Source organism: Epinephelus fuscoguttatus, linkage group LG18 (genome assembly GCF_011397635.1).
Source record: "Epinephelus fuscoguttatus linkage group LG18, E.fuscoguttatus.final_Chr_v1".
Lineage (NCBI taxonomy): Eukaryota > Metazoa > Chordata > Actinopteri > Perciformes > Serranidae > Epinephelus > Epinephelus fuscoguttatus.
In genome coordinates this window covers 8,861,403-8,875,734 of record NC_064769.1, presented here as the reverse complement: position 1 = coordinate 8,875,734, position 14,332 = coordinate 8,861,403, and the positions used below count along the sequence as shown (strand labels likewise).

The following is a 14,332-nucleotide window of genomic DNA, read 5'->3' as shown; positions in this document are numbered from 1 at the left end:
AAAAGCGGAAATAAGAAGCGTTTTGCACATTTCAAAGGAGAGGGAGGTTCACTGTTTCTACTACTGCTGCTGCTGCTGCTGCGCTGTGTGCGACTGAGCTGTAAGAGGAGGAGAAAGTGTTTTGTGCTGGTGTTTTTGCCCGGATAAACGCATGAAACCGCCGGCATGTGTGTGTTAAGAGTTGTAGTCTGCCGAGCGCATTGCAGGTATGCTTCAGAATAAATACACTGCTAAATATCTGTCATGTTTTGTCTGTTTAACATCTGTTTAACTTGCTACATGTAACTGCTCTTAATTTGTAATTGCTGTGTCCTTTATTTATCACCTGTTAATCAGAAAAAATGTGTTTAAGCGATAGCTCTCTGCTCTTGACTATTCAAACAAATTACTGAAATGCTTTTAAGTTTTGGCTGCTATTTGTCATAGCTGCCTCCCAAATTAATCCACGCTGTTATGAACCTGTTTTGAAAGGCTTCCGCTGCCACGCTGTGAAACTGTACACTGAGTGGACGTGGGAAAAGGTCACCGCTTAGCATGGAAAAAATGCAGAGCACGTTTCAAGTGCGACCTCTAAAGATTTATTGCTTACAGTAGAACCACCTGTTAAATTCAGTCTGAACTGTAATACTGTAATACTGTTATAGACTGACATGTGTACTTCTTAACAGCTTTTCTAGATCTCTCTTGAGAATGACCATCCAGAATGGCTCCGTGATATCTGCCAGAGACTGCTCTCAGGCAGGGAGTAAGAGAAACACACTGAGATGGGACCTGACCCCAGGTGACATCAGGATCAGGACTGACAGCCTGATCAAGAGAGTAAAGGCGGTCTATGATGACATTGGATCTCTAAAAATAGAAAATGTTTCAGTTGAAAACACCCTGAAAGCCTTGGCTAATGCCAAACTGGATTATGCATGTAAGTCTTTAAGGACAACTAATAATATTTTATAGTTTTCTTGTTGTCAAGAGTCACATAAAAAAGGCCAAAATCAACAATGCGTTTCTAATAAGTATAGTCTGTGTAGCCTCTGTGTCATAGAGCTCCATAGTTGTCCAAAACTATTAAAAAACATCAGTGCATAGCCCCTGTAGTTTTTCTGTCTCAGTCAGTCCAGTATCAATTCCAAACCTATTAGTTATCATCTGATGTCAATAAAGCCATTAGGGGCAAGCGCAGATATTTCAGGAGATACGGTGTAGCCAGTGGGTATCCAGCAGGCCTCCAGGTATTGCACCAGGCTTTGAAGCAAACTCTGGCCAAACAGTGGAATTAAATCCATCATGTGATGCCATGTGACCCCGAAAGACTGTTTCCCATAGACTTACATGGCGAAAGAGATGTCTGTAAGCCAGTGGATGATTTTTATTTAGTGTCACAAACCCTACAAAATGACTCGTTTTACTTTTGGAATTTGATCCATCAGTCCGATAACATTTAAAAAGTACAGGAGAGAGTGAAACGATTAAAAATGTTTTCCCCGTTCAAGTTAGCGGAGCGCTAAACTGCAAGTAGCTTGGCCTGCAGAAGTCTCTTTTGCACCTCCTCTTTAGGCCACACACTGCAGAAGCAGTGCCAATCATCCAAGTAATTTTATATGCAGCAGTTGGACTTTTTTTAGCTTCATGCACTACAGAGCAGCTTTCATAGGAATGAGCTGGTCCCTGCCTCCAATGCTGCATCCAGTTCTCTTTACACATCAATGATATCCAGGCTAAGACTTCCTGTTCCATGCACCGCTCATTGTTTTCAGTTTGATTAGCTACTGAAGACAGGTTCAGACAACATTTCGCCTAACCTCTACAGTATCTATCTTCATCAGACTGTAGCTGATGGGTTCCTCAATTGCATTTCAGCCAGTGTGTTCCGCTTCTTTTGCTCTTTACACTGACTGTTTACTTGCAAGCAACCAAAACTCGCTCAAATGTGATTGGCCAAAACTACTCAGACTACAAACAAAAAAAAACAGATGCTTTCGATCCCAAAATCTTGTGCCGTTGCCTGTAGATTCTGCATTCATATGCAGATATCTGTTTATAGAGATCAGTCATATAAAATTTACACTACAGCACCAAATGTGTATTAATCCACATCTGAAAATAGTCCCCAATGAACACTCAATTACTTCCTGGTTGAGTAAAGTTTGCTAAAAACTGCAGTGCCCAGCTGTTTTAGGACAACACTGAGCCTTTTTAAAAATTATACAATATATTTGAGATCTGTTTTTGAACTCATGGTTAAGTGTCACAGACAGCATAGGAAAGAGACAGACTAACACATTGTTGGTTTTTGTCTTGTTTGCAAGCAAATTGTATATTAACATCAGCCATTTTTTTTAATTAATCAGCTATTTTTCACAATACATTTTCCAATGTTGCACATACCATATTAACATCCATGATGTCTTTTGTGTTTATTCTGTTCCTTTAGCATCACTCCATGTTCTTGATTTCCCTCAGTATGTTTGTCCTTCTAAAGAGGTTCGGACAGCGAGCACAGAGGCAGATAAGAAACTGTCTGAGTTTGATGTGGAGATAAGTATGAGGGAAGATGTGTTTCAGCGAATTACTGCCTTGCAGGTACGCCTCATGTCACATCCACTTGAATATACACATCACTCACAACATAAGGGAAGGTTCATATAAGAACAGCCCTTTAATCAAACCTCTAATCAGCTAAGATAATAACAAGGTGCCAAAGTTATCTTAACAGTAAAAGATACACATTTGAAGCTAATTAAATTTTATCTGTGAAAATGTCATGCATTTATCACATTAGTTATGCCAGTGGTTGATTTGCACATTTTATGTCAGCCAGGGCAACAAATGATAGATGTGTACGGTGATCACATACCCACATTTGACCCCACCACTGGTTCCTATTTAGCATGGGGAAGAAATTGAATCTGATATATTTAGTGTTAGCCAGTGCCATGTGTTATTCCACTCAGGACTGTCAGGCTGACATCCTGCAGCATAAGTAAAGTGGAATACATTTAGCAAAATGCAAAGTATGTCTGCCTATATGAAGACATGTGTTTAGCTTTTACAATTATTTTTTGACAGAAAAAGGTCCAGGACAACCTCTCACCTGAAGAAAAGCGATTCTTAGACAGACTTGTGACATTAGGCAAGCGGAAAGGACTGCACCTGTCTAAAGATGTACAAGAGGTAATGCAATATGTGATATGATTATGAAAGCTACTAAAGTTTTGACATTGCAGGTGTAATACATTAAAGAGTTTATGTGTTAAAAGACAAGTCAGTCATCTCTAAAGTGATAGCAAGTGCCAGTCTTCTATTTTGAAGTTTCTCTGCTTTTAATTCTTGAAAAATCATGTCAAACCCCAGAAATCAATTTGACTGCTCCTTTTCTCTTCCAAGGAAATAAAAAGAACCTCCAAGCTTATAAGTGAACTCTCCATAGAGTTTAACAAGAATCTGAATGAGGACACGACGTTTCTTGTTTTTTCTGAGCAGGAGTTGAGTAAGTTTATTTGCATTAAACTCAGTCTGGTGGACTGTCTGGTATTAGAAATATGCTTTGATATTGATTCTCATGTATGTTGTTGTTCTCTTCTGTTAAGGTGGGCTAGCTGACAGCTATCTCAATGGACTGGACAAGTCAGCAGATGGGCAGTATAAAGTGACACTTGAATATCCCCATTACTACCCCCTGATGAAGAGATGTCACAATCCTGAGACCAGGAGAAAGATGGAAACAGCTTTTCACAGCAGGTGTAAAGAGGTAACTGGAATCTGATCCTAAATCTGTGTGTCCTTTTCACCTCTCTGAACACAGCAAGACCTGTTTTTAACTTCAGTTGATGCATCTGCACCTGCAGCTCAATGTGTTTACATTCACTAATTACCAGTCTACTGTATATAGAAATTACCTCTATATGGAGCTTGCCATTCCTGCGCTATATTCAAATTGCCTACTTACAGTGCATTCAGAAAATATTCAAATTCCCTTCAGTTTTTACACATTTTGTTCTTACCTGCTGGAGCCTTATGCTACAATCATTTAATATTTCCCTCATCATTCTGTTATCAATATCCCATAATGACAAAGCGTAAACAGGGTTTTAGAAATGTTTGCTCAATGTGGTATCAACATACACTTTATAAAAATATGGGATGTAGCCAACATGACGTCACCCACTGGTTTGTGGATTCTTCAGTATTTTGGCAGTCACCATCTTGTTTTTTTTTTTTTGTTTGTTTTTTGTTTGTGACCATATTATTATTATTTCTGCTGTAAATTTGTTATTTCTGCTGTAAAGTTGACTCGCTTTTTGAGCCAGCCTCAAGTGGCCATTTGAGGAATGGCAGTTTTTGGCACTTTTCGTGTGGGCTTCATTTTTCAGCCTCAGAGGTTGTTGCTTGGCCATTGAGCGTAGATTATTGAGGGATTTTTTTTTTGTTTTTCGCATAAGGCTGTAAAATAATAAACGGTAAAAAAGTAGGGCTGCACGATATGCAGAAAACATCATATCACGATTATTTTGACAGATATTGCATTATGAGTCATAGTTTCAGTGGAAATGGGCATTTTTACGTTTCATTTTTACTGTTAAAAAAACAAAAACAAATCTAAAATCATGAGGGGACTGTACAAAAGATGCATGTTCCCTTATGTCTAGAATATGATTTGTAGGCAGGGGCATCTCTGTAGCACCACAATTCTTCATTTACAACACATTTGACACATTTTACCTTTAACAAAAAATTGCAGCTCCTTTGATCTTGATATTGCACTTTGCCATAATGTGTTTTCAATAGTATTTCGATTAATTGCACAGCCCTGGAAAAAAGTGAAGGAGTCTGAATATTTTTAAATGCACCGTACACACAAACATATCAAGAGACATGATGCAAACATGTAATTCAGCCTTAGTGTTATGTAATTTTATCTTATTGATCTCAGCCTCACTGTTGCTGACTCTCCTACAGCCTTAGCAGACCTGTATTAAATTACTGCTAATGCAAACCAAACATTTCCTGCTGCTGCGAGCACATTAAAGGCATTCAACTGGTGAATCACAGCAACAAGTTGGGCCAGCCCAAGTGAGCAGTTACATGAGAGTCATGAGAGGTCACAGGCTGCACAACTATGAAGTTTCCAACTCCTTGGAAAGTATCCTGCTGCTGTGTGGAAAGCTACTTAAGCCGTGTGCAGTTTGAAATCACACAGAAAATCCTTGATAAATTGTAGTCATTGAAGACCTCGTTTAACATCAGCAAAACTATGTCAAAACATCCGTTTACAAACACTCACACACACCTCATGCAGTAGTAGTGCATTTTATTTTATTTATAGGTGCCTTTCAGAGCACTCAAGGACACCAAGTATCAGTGTAATGTATCAGTATAATCCAAGCGTCATTTATCCAGTCGTATGCCCAGTGCTTCCCAAATAGACAGCCCTCTGATGGAGAACTGAATGGAAAGTGAAACCTAATGCTCTCTTCAAAGCCAGGCTCCATTGGCAAAAACAGTCATTTTACCTCACTTGACATGGGAGCTGCTGGTCTACCACTGCCTCTATTTGTAGTGTGTTTTTTGTCATTGCGTGACTTTGGTGAATACGAACCAACCCTTCAAAACACCAAAGTCGAACAGTAACACAAACTAACTGATTGGGGCAGTGGGCAGTGGCTCCTGTGTTCAGAAAGGTAAAAATAATGTTTTTGTCAATGGAGTCTGCTTTTGAAGAGAGCATAGATTAACTTTCACTTTCAGTTAGGTTTTCCTCTTTTGGATTTGTGGCTCTCTGCAGGTATGCCAGAAAAACAGTTTTCTTCACAACTCAATATAAAAATGGTCATTTGGGGGGTGGAGTATCCCTTTAAAATATTGTGAGTTTCTTTGGCTGCACTGTTAACACATACATTAGTTACTCCTCTGTTGAATTTGTGACAAAGTAGCTGCTCAACGAGAATCTGCTAGCATTGGAGCTGGAAGTATTACACCACATTTGCTGTTAATACCAGTAACCAGCACTGTTGCTTAATCAACGGGGACTTAAGTCTTAAGGATCAAAACTTTATATGTGATATTTTGTAACATGTTCTTACTGTATACATTAGCTGATCCATATAACTTATTCTCTTTGTCCAGGTAAACACAGCAATCCTTGAACAATTAATACAGCTGAAGGCAAAGGTCGCAGACTTACTTGGTTACAGGAGCCATGCGGACTATGTGCTAGAGATTAACATGGCCAAGAATGCAAGCAACGTGTCTGACTTCCTAGGTATGACACCTTTGACATGCCACCTCTCAGGCGCACACGCATACACACACAACACGTGTGTAATTTATGATGAAGACTCACGGCATCTGATAACAGCTTTGAATTAGAAAAAGAAACTTCATGGGACAGATGGATGGGACCGAACTAGACGAGAAATGCAACACCTCATGCCTGTTGTGTGTAATGTCGTGAATGTTGCACTACATGCCTCTCATATGTAGTGTAACATGATGTATGGCTCATGATCATGGTCGTATATCACAAAGTGAAGAGAGTGGTTAGTATCTTCTACTATAACACAAATAAAAGAAATGGAAATTAATATTGGAAGTCTGCCTTAATTGTTTTAGGTTTAAAAATATTCCATACTGATTTGTTATATCACCTTAAATGACTGCAGTCATTAAATCATCAAATGAATTAAATAAATCAGTCATATGTGTGTAACTAAGCTATGTGTCGTTTGACCATAAAGATTTATGACTTTTTTCCCCACTTTACAGACACATTCTATGAAACACTGAAGCCCATTGGAATCAAGGAGAGGAAATATATTCTTGCTCTAAAGAAGCGGGAGTGTTTGATGAAGGGCTACCAGTTTGATGGACAGATCAATGCCTGGGATTTACCCTACTACATGAATCAAGTAGAGCAGTGCAAGTTTGCAGTGAACAAGGACAAACTGATCGAGTACTTCCCACTCGACGTGGTGACAGAAGGACTGTTTGGTATCTACCAGGAGCTGCTGGGTCTCAAGTTCACAGAGGTGGAACATGCTCATGTGTGGCATGAAAATGTCAAGCTTTATTCAGCCTGGGACTCTGAAACAGGAGAGGAGATTGGCCAGTTCTACCTGGACTTGCATCCAAGGTAGAAAATGTATCACTTTAGAGTTTTATTATTAATTAATCTGCTGATTATTTTTCCAATTCTGTGATTAATCATTATGTATACAGAATTGTGAAAAATTTTGTCTCACTAACAGTTAAAAATCCAAACATATTCCATTTATTATCACATAAGACAGAAAAGCAACATGTCTTTACAGCTGAGAAGATCTTACAGGGAAATTTGTGGCATTTTGAGATGCAAGGTTTATTCAGTTAAAATTTTTTTTGTTAACAATTATATTAATGGCCCACTAATTTGTGAATATAAAAGAAAAAAGTCAAAATTCTCTAACTCCAGCTTCTTAAATGTGGATATTTTCTGGTTTCTTTACTCCTGTATGACAGTGAACTGAATAACTTTGGGCTGTGGACAAAACAGTCATCAGGGCTTTGGGAAACACGAATGAAACTTTTTCACCATTTTCTGACATTTTATTGGCCAAACAACTAATTCAATAACCAAGAAAATAATCGACAGATCACTCAACAATGAAAATAATCTTTTTACAGCCCCAGTGGCATTTGTGCCTGAAAAATTACTTTAACTTGAACCCTATTTTCCCGTGGTTTTGTGTCTAAGTGACTAATAGGAACAACAACTTCCATATCTGGTCCAGAACTGAGCGAGAGTGCTGCAAATGGCAGCGACATAACAGGCTGCAGTGTAACCACTCAGGGCATTTGTGCACTGTTAATTTACACCCACAGTGTTTGTTTTTGCCACTGACAGGCTCATATTATTATAAGTGTCTGACAACATTATGGAAAGGATCCCTACAGAGATAGAACATTTTGTTAAAGAGTAAGACACTTTTCGTTTAACTGGAAGCAATCCTGAAATTGCTATCGCTAAACCAACCAGACTGTATTTAAATAAATTATACTTTTATCACTGTAAAACACACTTTATTTAAAGTTGAAAGAAACAAAAAACTCAGAGAAGCTGCCTTGGTTCATGTGTCCACTGTTCCAGTGATCAAAATAAACCCTTAATTCACCCAGTTAGATGTTAAAATATCCTGGCTCTAAACTCGCTAAAATTATTGTTTACTGGAGTAGAGTCTGGTGTGTTTGCTGGTAGCTGTTTCTGGTCTGTTGCTCGTTAAATAAAAAGTATGCATTTCCATAATGCTGCCAGACACTTAAAATAACAATCTGGATATTATCAGTGGCAACAACAAACACTTTCAGTGGGCATAAACTGACGATGCACAAATGCCCTGAGTGATTACATTGCAGCTTGTTTCACAGCTGCCAGGTGCAACCTCGCGCTAAATACTGGACCAACTTCAAAACATGTTTCCTCCATTAGTCACTTAGTAACCAAAACATGGGAAAATAGGATCCATGTTGAAAAACACTGAAGTTAACCTTTTATTGTTAATTTGATTGACAAATAGCTGTGGATCAATTTTCTGATCACGTGTATCCACCATCAAAGGAAACTTCTAGGAAACTATCAGTGACTAGAGCCCTTCATCTTTGTAATGTCAGTTATGTGAGTGTTGATGCTCTGATTCAGCCCCGCTGTGTGACATTTGCAACCTTATCTTCCACTAGGGAAGGAAAGTTTGGCCACGCCGCCTGCTTTGGGCTTCAGCCCGGCTGCAGAGGACCTGATGGAAAACGCAGGCTTCCAGTGGCGGCTATGGTGGCTAACTTTACCAAGCCCAGAAAAGGCTGGCCCTCGCTCCTCCAGCACCATGAAGTGGAGACTTATTTTCACGAGTTTGGACATGTTATGCATGAGCTCTGCTCCAAGGTAGGCCACTGTCTACATCGTCAGTGGTTTGATGTGATTTGCATGCTGTGTATTGTATATTAATTAGAACGACAGAGCTCAGACTTTTCCTGTGTTTGTATCAGACCACTTTCTCAGAGTTCAGTGGAACCCAGGTGGAGACAGACTTTGTGGAGGTGCCTTCGCAGATGCTTGAGAACTGGGTTTGGGAAAAGGAGCCGCTGAGAAGAATGTCTCGCCACTACAAGGATGGCACCCCGATCCCAGACAGTCTGCTTGACAAACTGATTGCATCCAGAGTCGCCAACACTGGTCAGACACTCACAGAAAAAAACTCTGTGGAATTTATACAGAGAGATCAAGAGTCTCTGTTGATATGTTGACTTGTTTGTCACTCTTCAGGAATGATGAACCTGCGTCAGGTAGTCCTCGGTAAGGTGGACCAATGGCTACACACCAGCCCTCATGCAGATACAGCTGATGTGTTTGCAAAGCACTGCAAGGACATCCTGGGTGTTCCTGCTACACCAGGTCAGTTACAACATTAGCAAGATTTTTTATCATTGATTAGAATTGAGAGTATTCATTTAATCATCTCCTATGAGGACAAATAAATACTCAAATCGCTGAGTTTGAAATACACTAAATGCTGTGGGGCAGGCAGGGTTTGTGTTTCATTTCATCATAATACAGTTCATTTTTTGGAATGTGTGTTAATCATTTGTAATGAGGACCATTTGATGTGATGATCAAGATCTGTCCCCTGCAGGCACCAATATGACGGCCAGTTTCAGCCACTTGGTTGGAGGATATGATGGTCAGTACTACAGCTATCTGTGGAGTGAAGTCTACTCCATGGACATTTTTTTCAGCCGTTTTAGAAAAGAAGGCATTATGAATCCAAAGGTGGGTGGGATTATTATATCCACTTATATAAACATACATCTCACTTTACGTAGAAAATGTCCTTATCAGTACATGCGTGCCTTAACACAGGTTGGAAAAGAGTACAGAAGGGTGATTCTGGAGGCTGGTGGCTCTGTGGATGGAGTGGACATGCTGAAAACCTTTCTTGGACGTAGCCCATGTCAAGATGCCTTCTTTCAGTGCAAAGGACTAATTAAGTCACAGGAAACACAAACGCTGTAATTTGATATTTTCTTAAAGAATCCTTTTATCAAAGGAAGACATATTTTAAGTTGTAAAAATATATGGATTTACTTGAAGTGTAATATTACTGTGTTTAAGCTTTCTACTCGATGATTTGCACCTGTTGTATTTGTTCAGATGTACAGTAAATTGTGGAGGGTCCTCATGATAGTATGTAAAATAGGCTTTTTTTCACAGCAAACTTTTTTTTATGTGTTTTTTTTTTTTTCCCCCAGGTCATGGAACACGGGTAAACCTTTTACTAAACATGCGTAGATATGAACCACCTCCCGATTAAATACTTTAAACTGAATTAGGCCATGTCGTATACACAGTGAGGAGGTGTGCATGTGATTTAAATGATCCTGCCAAGCATCCTCAGAGAGCTCCACTCACAGGTCCCTTTCCCAAGTAGTTTTTGTTTCATCCCAGGATGTCTGTTTTAATTCTTGTATCACTGTGTAAATTGTAGAAATATCTGTCTCAAGGGGCTCCGCTCTGAAATAAAATCTAATTGTTGTCTGGGTACTGGGTTAGACAATGAGGGATACTATTTTGGCAAAACTACTGACTGAAAGGGAAGCTACAAAAATGGGATCTGGGTATGATATGGTCTTTAGTAAGGGCTTTAAAGGAGGTAAATGTCTTGTCTGTAAAAAGATCACAGAAAAACACCGGTCCATTTCTGTGCTAGTAGTAAAATTTGTCATCTGACACAGATGGTGGGTAGAATTGATTATTTGCTACTGGAAAAAGACCACCAGCATATCTTAATCCAAAATGCTTCCCAAACTGTAACTTTATCCTGAGTGAAGCTATGACCCTGGGTTTGTTAATAGGGATTCATGATAATATCAATATGTCATTGGTATCGGTTGATATTGGCTTTAAAATGAGCTCAGAATTAGCCAATATGCTTTTTCTTAATTTACACAATGAGTAAATATATACACTGAAAAGCATTGTATTTCATGTCTCCATCTGCTGGTGGGCCATCATGATAGGAGTGTGCATGCACAATATGATGTTAATTCCACCACATGAAACAAAAAGGTAGATATATTGCTATCGGTTATGGGCCAAATAAGTTGTTAAATATCGGCTTATCGGATATTGACAAAAAATTCAATATTATGCATCCCTCCTTATTAGTGGCATTTTATGGTTATGCGGTGGTGGAGAGGTGAGTATTGGTAGAGGATTGGATGAAAGTTTCATGTGAACCCAGTTTGGGCCCTATTTATTGTCATACATAGATACCCATTAGAAACTTTAGAACTTGTCATAGCAAGACAAGCACAGGTGTTACTAATAAGAATTGATGGATTTGTAACATTCAAGTGTTTCAGTAAGCTGTGGCAAAAAAACAGCATGCACAATAACCATTACACTGAAAAAAATGCTACTCTAACAAACTTCTGAAAAGTGAAATAGCATTTTCAGAAATTACCTAAGACTGTTGTTGTAAAGTCTTACATTCAATACAGGGTTTGTAAACTTCACATATTTTGTAAGATGGTGTACAAAACCTTTGTGTTAATGCCTGTGATAAATCTGTATCAGTTACCTCCTTCAAAAGAATTACTGAAATATCTCCAGAACCAGAGGAGGAAAAGGTACTGATTACCATATTGTGGAAGAAGGATAGTTGCTTATTTTGGGGACCTATTAAAATTCCCCTGCAAGAAATAAAGTTATATATACACCAGGGGGCGCCATATGATAGCAAATGCTGGTATGTGAGTTTAACATAGTAACGAATAAACAATGTTATCGCTGGCATAACACTTTCTATGCCGAGGATTACTTTTTCCTTTTATTTAAATAAAATAACGTACTCCTTACTATCATGAATCGTCAAACTGGTGTAAATAGTGCCAACACTTATGTATATGTATACATGTAGTTTGTTTAAAATAAAATATCTTGTGTTTTGCCTGCCTCTATTTGTGCTAATAACCTATCATTGACATATTCAGAGAGAAAGAATGTTCTTAAGCAAAAGGACGAGGGGATTGACTGAAAGTGTCTGAGTGAGACAGTGAAAGCATCATCACGGGGGCTTGGTCCGTGTAGCTGAGAAGGCGACTTCTGGTGGACAGCCTACTCCTACATGTAGGCACAGAGGTCGAACAGAAGAAACCCACAGCTTCATGTTGCTCTCGAACAGCCTCAATGTAGCTTCACTCGACTCTGTCAAAGCTGCTTGGTGAAACGAAAAGGAAATTATGAGTGAAAACATCTGGGTGCGGCGTACTTTAGATGAAAAGCTTTCGCTCTGCCGGAGGTCGATTTTTGCCTTTTGTATTTCCTTGCTGAATGTCGTGGACATTTTGGATTTTTAATGCTCTGTGTCGTCAAGTCTTACCAATTAAGGGCCATTTTTCTATCGTCGGTTAGTTTGTTTGAGTAAGGTACATACTTTTCAGTGTGAAAACAATTGAGGACGACAACGTTAGACAACTTGAGGACGGCTTGCTGAGGAGAATGTGCGTACTGGGCCAGCTTCGAGCTGCTCTTTAAGGGGGCAACATTAGCTAGCTGCTAGCACTAGCAAACCCCTTACTGAACTAACGTTACCTTCAAGCAAATTTGTGAAGCTAGCCAATGCCCACTTCTCGACACATTTTTTGGATAGTACCACACTGCCCACAACCTGGACATCATTAAATGAGACGCTGACTCGACATTAATTCAGGTGAGTCTCTTTGTTTGCGCAAGTTACTGCCTCTGTCTGTGGGGCCCCATAAAACATGCTAACATCACAGCTAGCTGCGTAGCGTAGTATCGCCGAGTTCCCATTCTGGTGCTGTCCAACTTGAGCTTTGCATTATTTCCTTCAATTTTAACACTGAAATGATAATGTTAAAGCCCTTTCTTAGTTGTATCAGGCTGGTAATTGTTGTGGTTACGTTATGTTCAATTATAATATTGTGTTTTGGATGGTAACAAGAGATAGAAGCAGCTGTCTGTATTTTCGGTCAACAGCTGTACATGGCTGCCTGTTTGCGTTGTTGCCTGGCTGCCTCTTATCTATTCGCAGACACCAGCATATCAAGTATAACGCAGTCAAGCACATTTTAAAGTATCAGTCAAAAGCGTAGGTATATTTTACTGTCATCGTCAGTATCATTAACCTAACAGCTGCACTGCAACAGCAGCAGCAGCAGCAGTCACATCTTTTGTTGGGGAGCACCTTCAGCGCTTCGACGGACGAAGGATTAGTGTGCTGTATACTCAACATATCGGCGTTTTCATTTTCTCACCACTTCACTAATCAGATTACTATCCCCACTTAACTTCACTGTAAGATAATCCCGTTAAGATTTGAGATAGATGCGGGGCTAATCTCAGAGGTTGAATTTGGGAAAATTAGCAGGTCCATCAGTGCCCATCGACTTCTTTTATTTTATTTCTGTCTGTTAATCACATCTGTGGGAAATACTGTCAAGAGAAACACCCTAGAGAAATCTCAGGAAACTATGAAGCAAATAATGTTCAGGTGAAAATGAAGGCAAGCATGTGGTTGGTTGTTTATTTATTTATTTATTTATTTATTTATTTATTAACATCTATCTAGATTACATCCGTGAATGCTGTGTGGTTTTGACAGCATTGCATGCATGCCTGATAGGTTATAAACCAAAAACCAATGTGATTGTAAAGTGAGTTAGACATATTAATGGATCTCATTATTTTCTGACATTACAACACAATACAAATCTATCTGAACCAACCTGTGACAGTAGCAGGATGGACTGCTCAATGTTGCCAAAGACAGTATAGCCTATAGTATGTTCAGCAGGGCTGGAAATTCGCACCAGCCACCAGCCAAATGCTGGTAGAAAAATTCAAGTGGTTGCTAGATTTGCTTCACTCATCAGCCAAAAAAACCCCAATGGCAATCTATTGAGTGGTTGGTAAATTTTAGGATCCACCAGCCACAGTGGCAGGTGGACAAACAGTTAATAATTCTAACCTTGATGTCAAGATACAAACTCTGCAAGTATTTATACACTATGTCGATGAATGTCTTCCAGCCTGCTTGTTGAAATACAGAGGAGGCTTCTGCTGCCTTAAATCTCAAACCTTGAATTGGATGATTGTCATTTTCATGTAGTAAAACAAACACAGTATCTGATAAGCTGTCAAAGGCCACCCTTGCTATTGTAAAATGTAAACAGGCCACATCATCTGCCACTTGTCATTGTAGTAGGCCCATGATCTGAGAGCTGCCGGCCAGCTGTTTGTGGATGATTATTCAGTTATTCATAATACTGACTGATGATATGC

General features: G+C 39.3%; 2 protein-coding genes across 4 annotated transcripts in view; both read left to right on the top strand.

The window, feature by feature from the left end:
• The first annotated feature begins 52 nt into the window (after nt 1-52).
• On the top strand, nt 53-11,973 carry nln (neurolysin (metallopeptidase M3 family)). 2 transcript variants are annotated; one of them, XM_049604781.1, is made up of 13 exons: nt 53-206; nt 669-919; nt 2,432-2,580; nt 3,067-3,171; nt 3,385-3,487; nt 3,588-3,748; nt 6,124-6,259; nt 6,763-7,129; nt 8,710-8,911; nt 9,016-9,202; nt 9,293-9,421; nt 9,660-9,796; nt 9,887-11,973. In XM_049604781.1, exons 1-13 carry the CDS (start codon nt 166-168, stop codon nt 10,037-10,039), a joined length of 2,121 nt encoding a protein of 706 aa, XP_049460738.1. In that variant the 5' UTR covers nt 53-165; the 3' UTR covers nt 10,040-11,973. The 2 variants fall into 2 exon arrangements, with proteins under 2 accessions (XP_049460738.1, XP_049460739.1); XM_049604782.1 differs by having other exon boundaries at nt 55-100.
• Nucleotides 11,974-12,114: 141 nt separating this feature from the next.
• Nucleotides 12,115-14,332, top strand: part of erbin (erbb2 interacting protein) — a 68,009-nt gene continuing 65,791 nt past the window's right edge. Inside the window, exon 1 of one of the 2 annotated variants that reach the window (XM_049603702.1) lies at nt 12,115-12,737. The gene's annotated coding sequence lies outside the window, so the exon portion shown is untranslated. The remainder of the gene's footprint in view (nt 12,738-14,332) is intronic. The other variant, XM_049603701.1, reaches the window with a different exon arrangement.

Coding starts and splice junctions, on each gene's coding strand:
- nln (XM_049604781.1), top strand. CDS start 166: ATGTGTGTGTTAAGAGTTGTAGTCTGCCGAGCGCATTGCAG. Junction 3,172..3,384: donor TGTCTAAAGATGTACAAGAG/GTAATGCAATAT, acceptor TTCTCTTCCAAG/GAAATAAAAAGAACCTCCAA. Junction 7,130..8,709: donor TACCTGGACTTGCATCCAAG/GTAGAAAATGTA, acceptor ATCTTCCACTAG/GGAAGGAAAGTTTGGCCACG.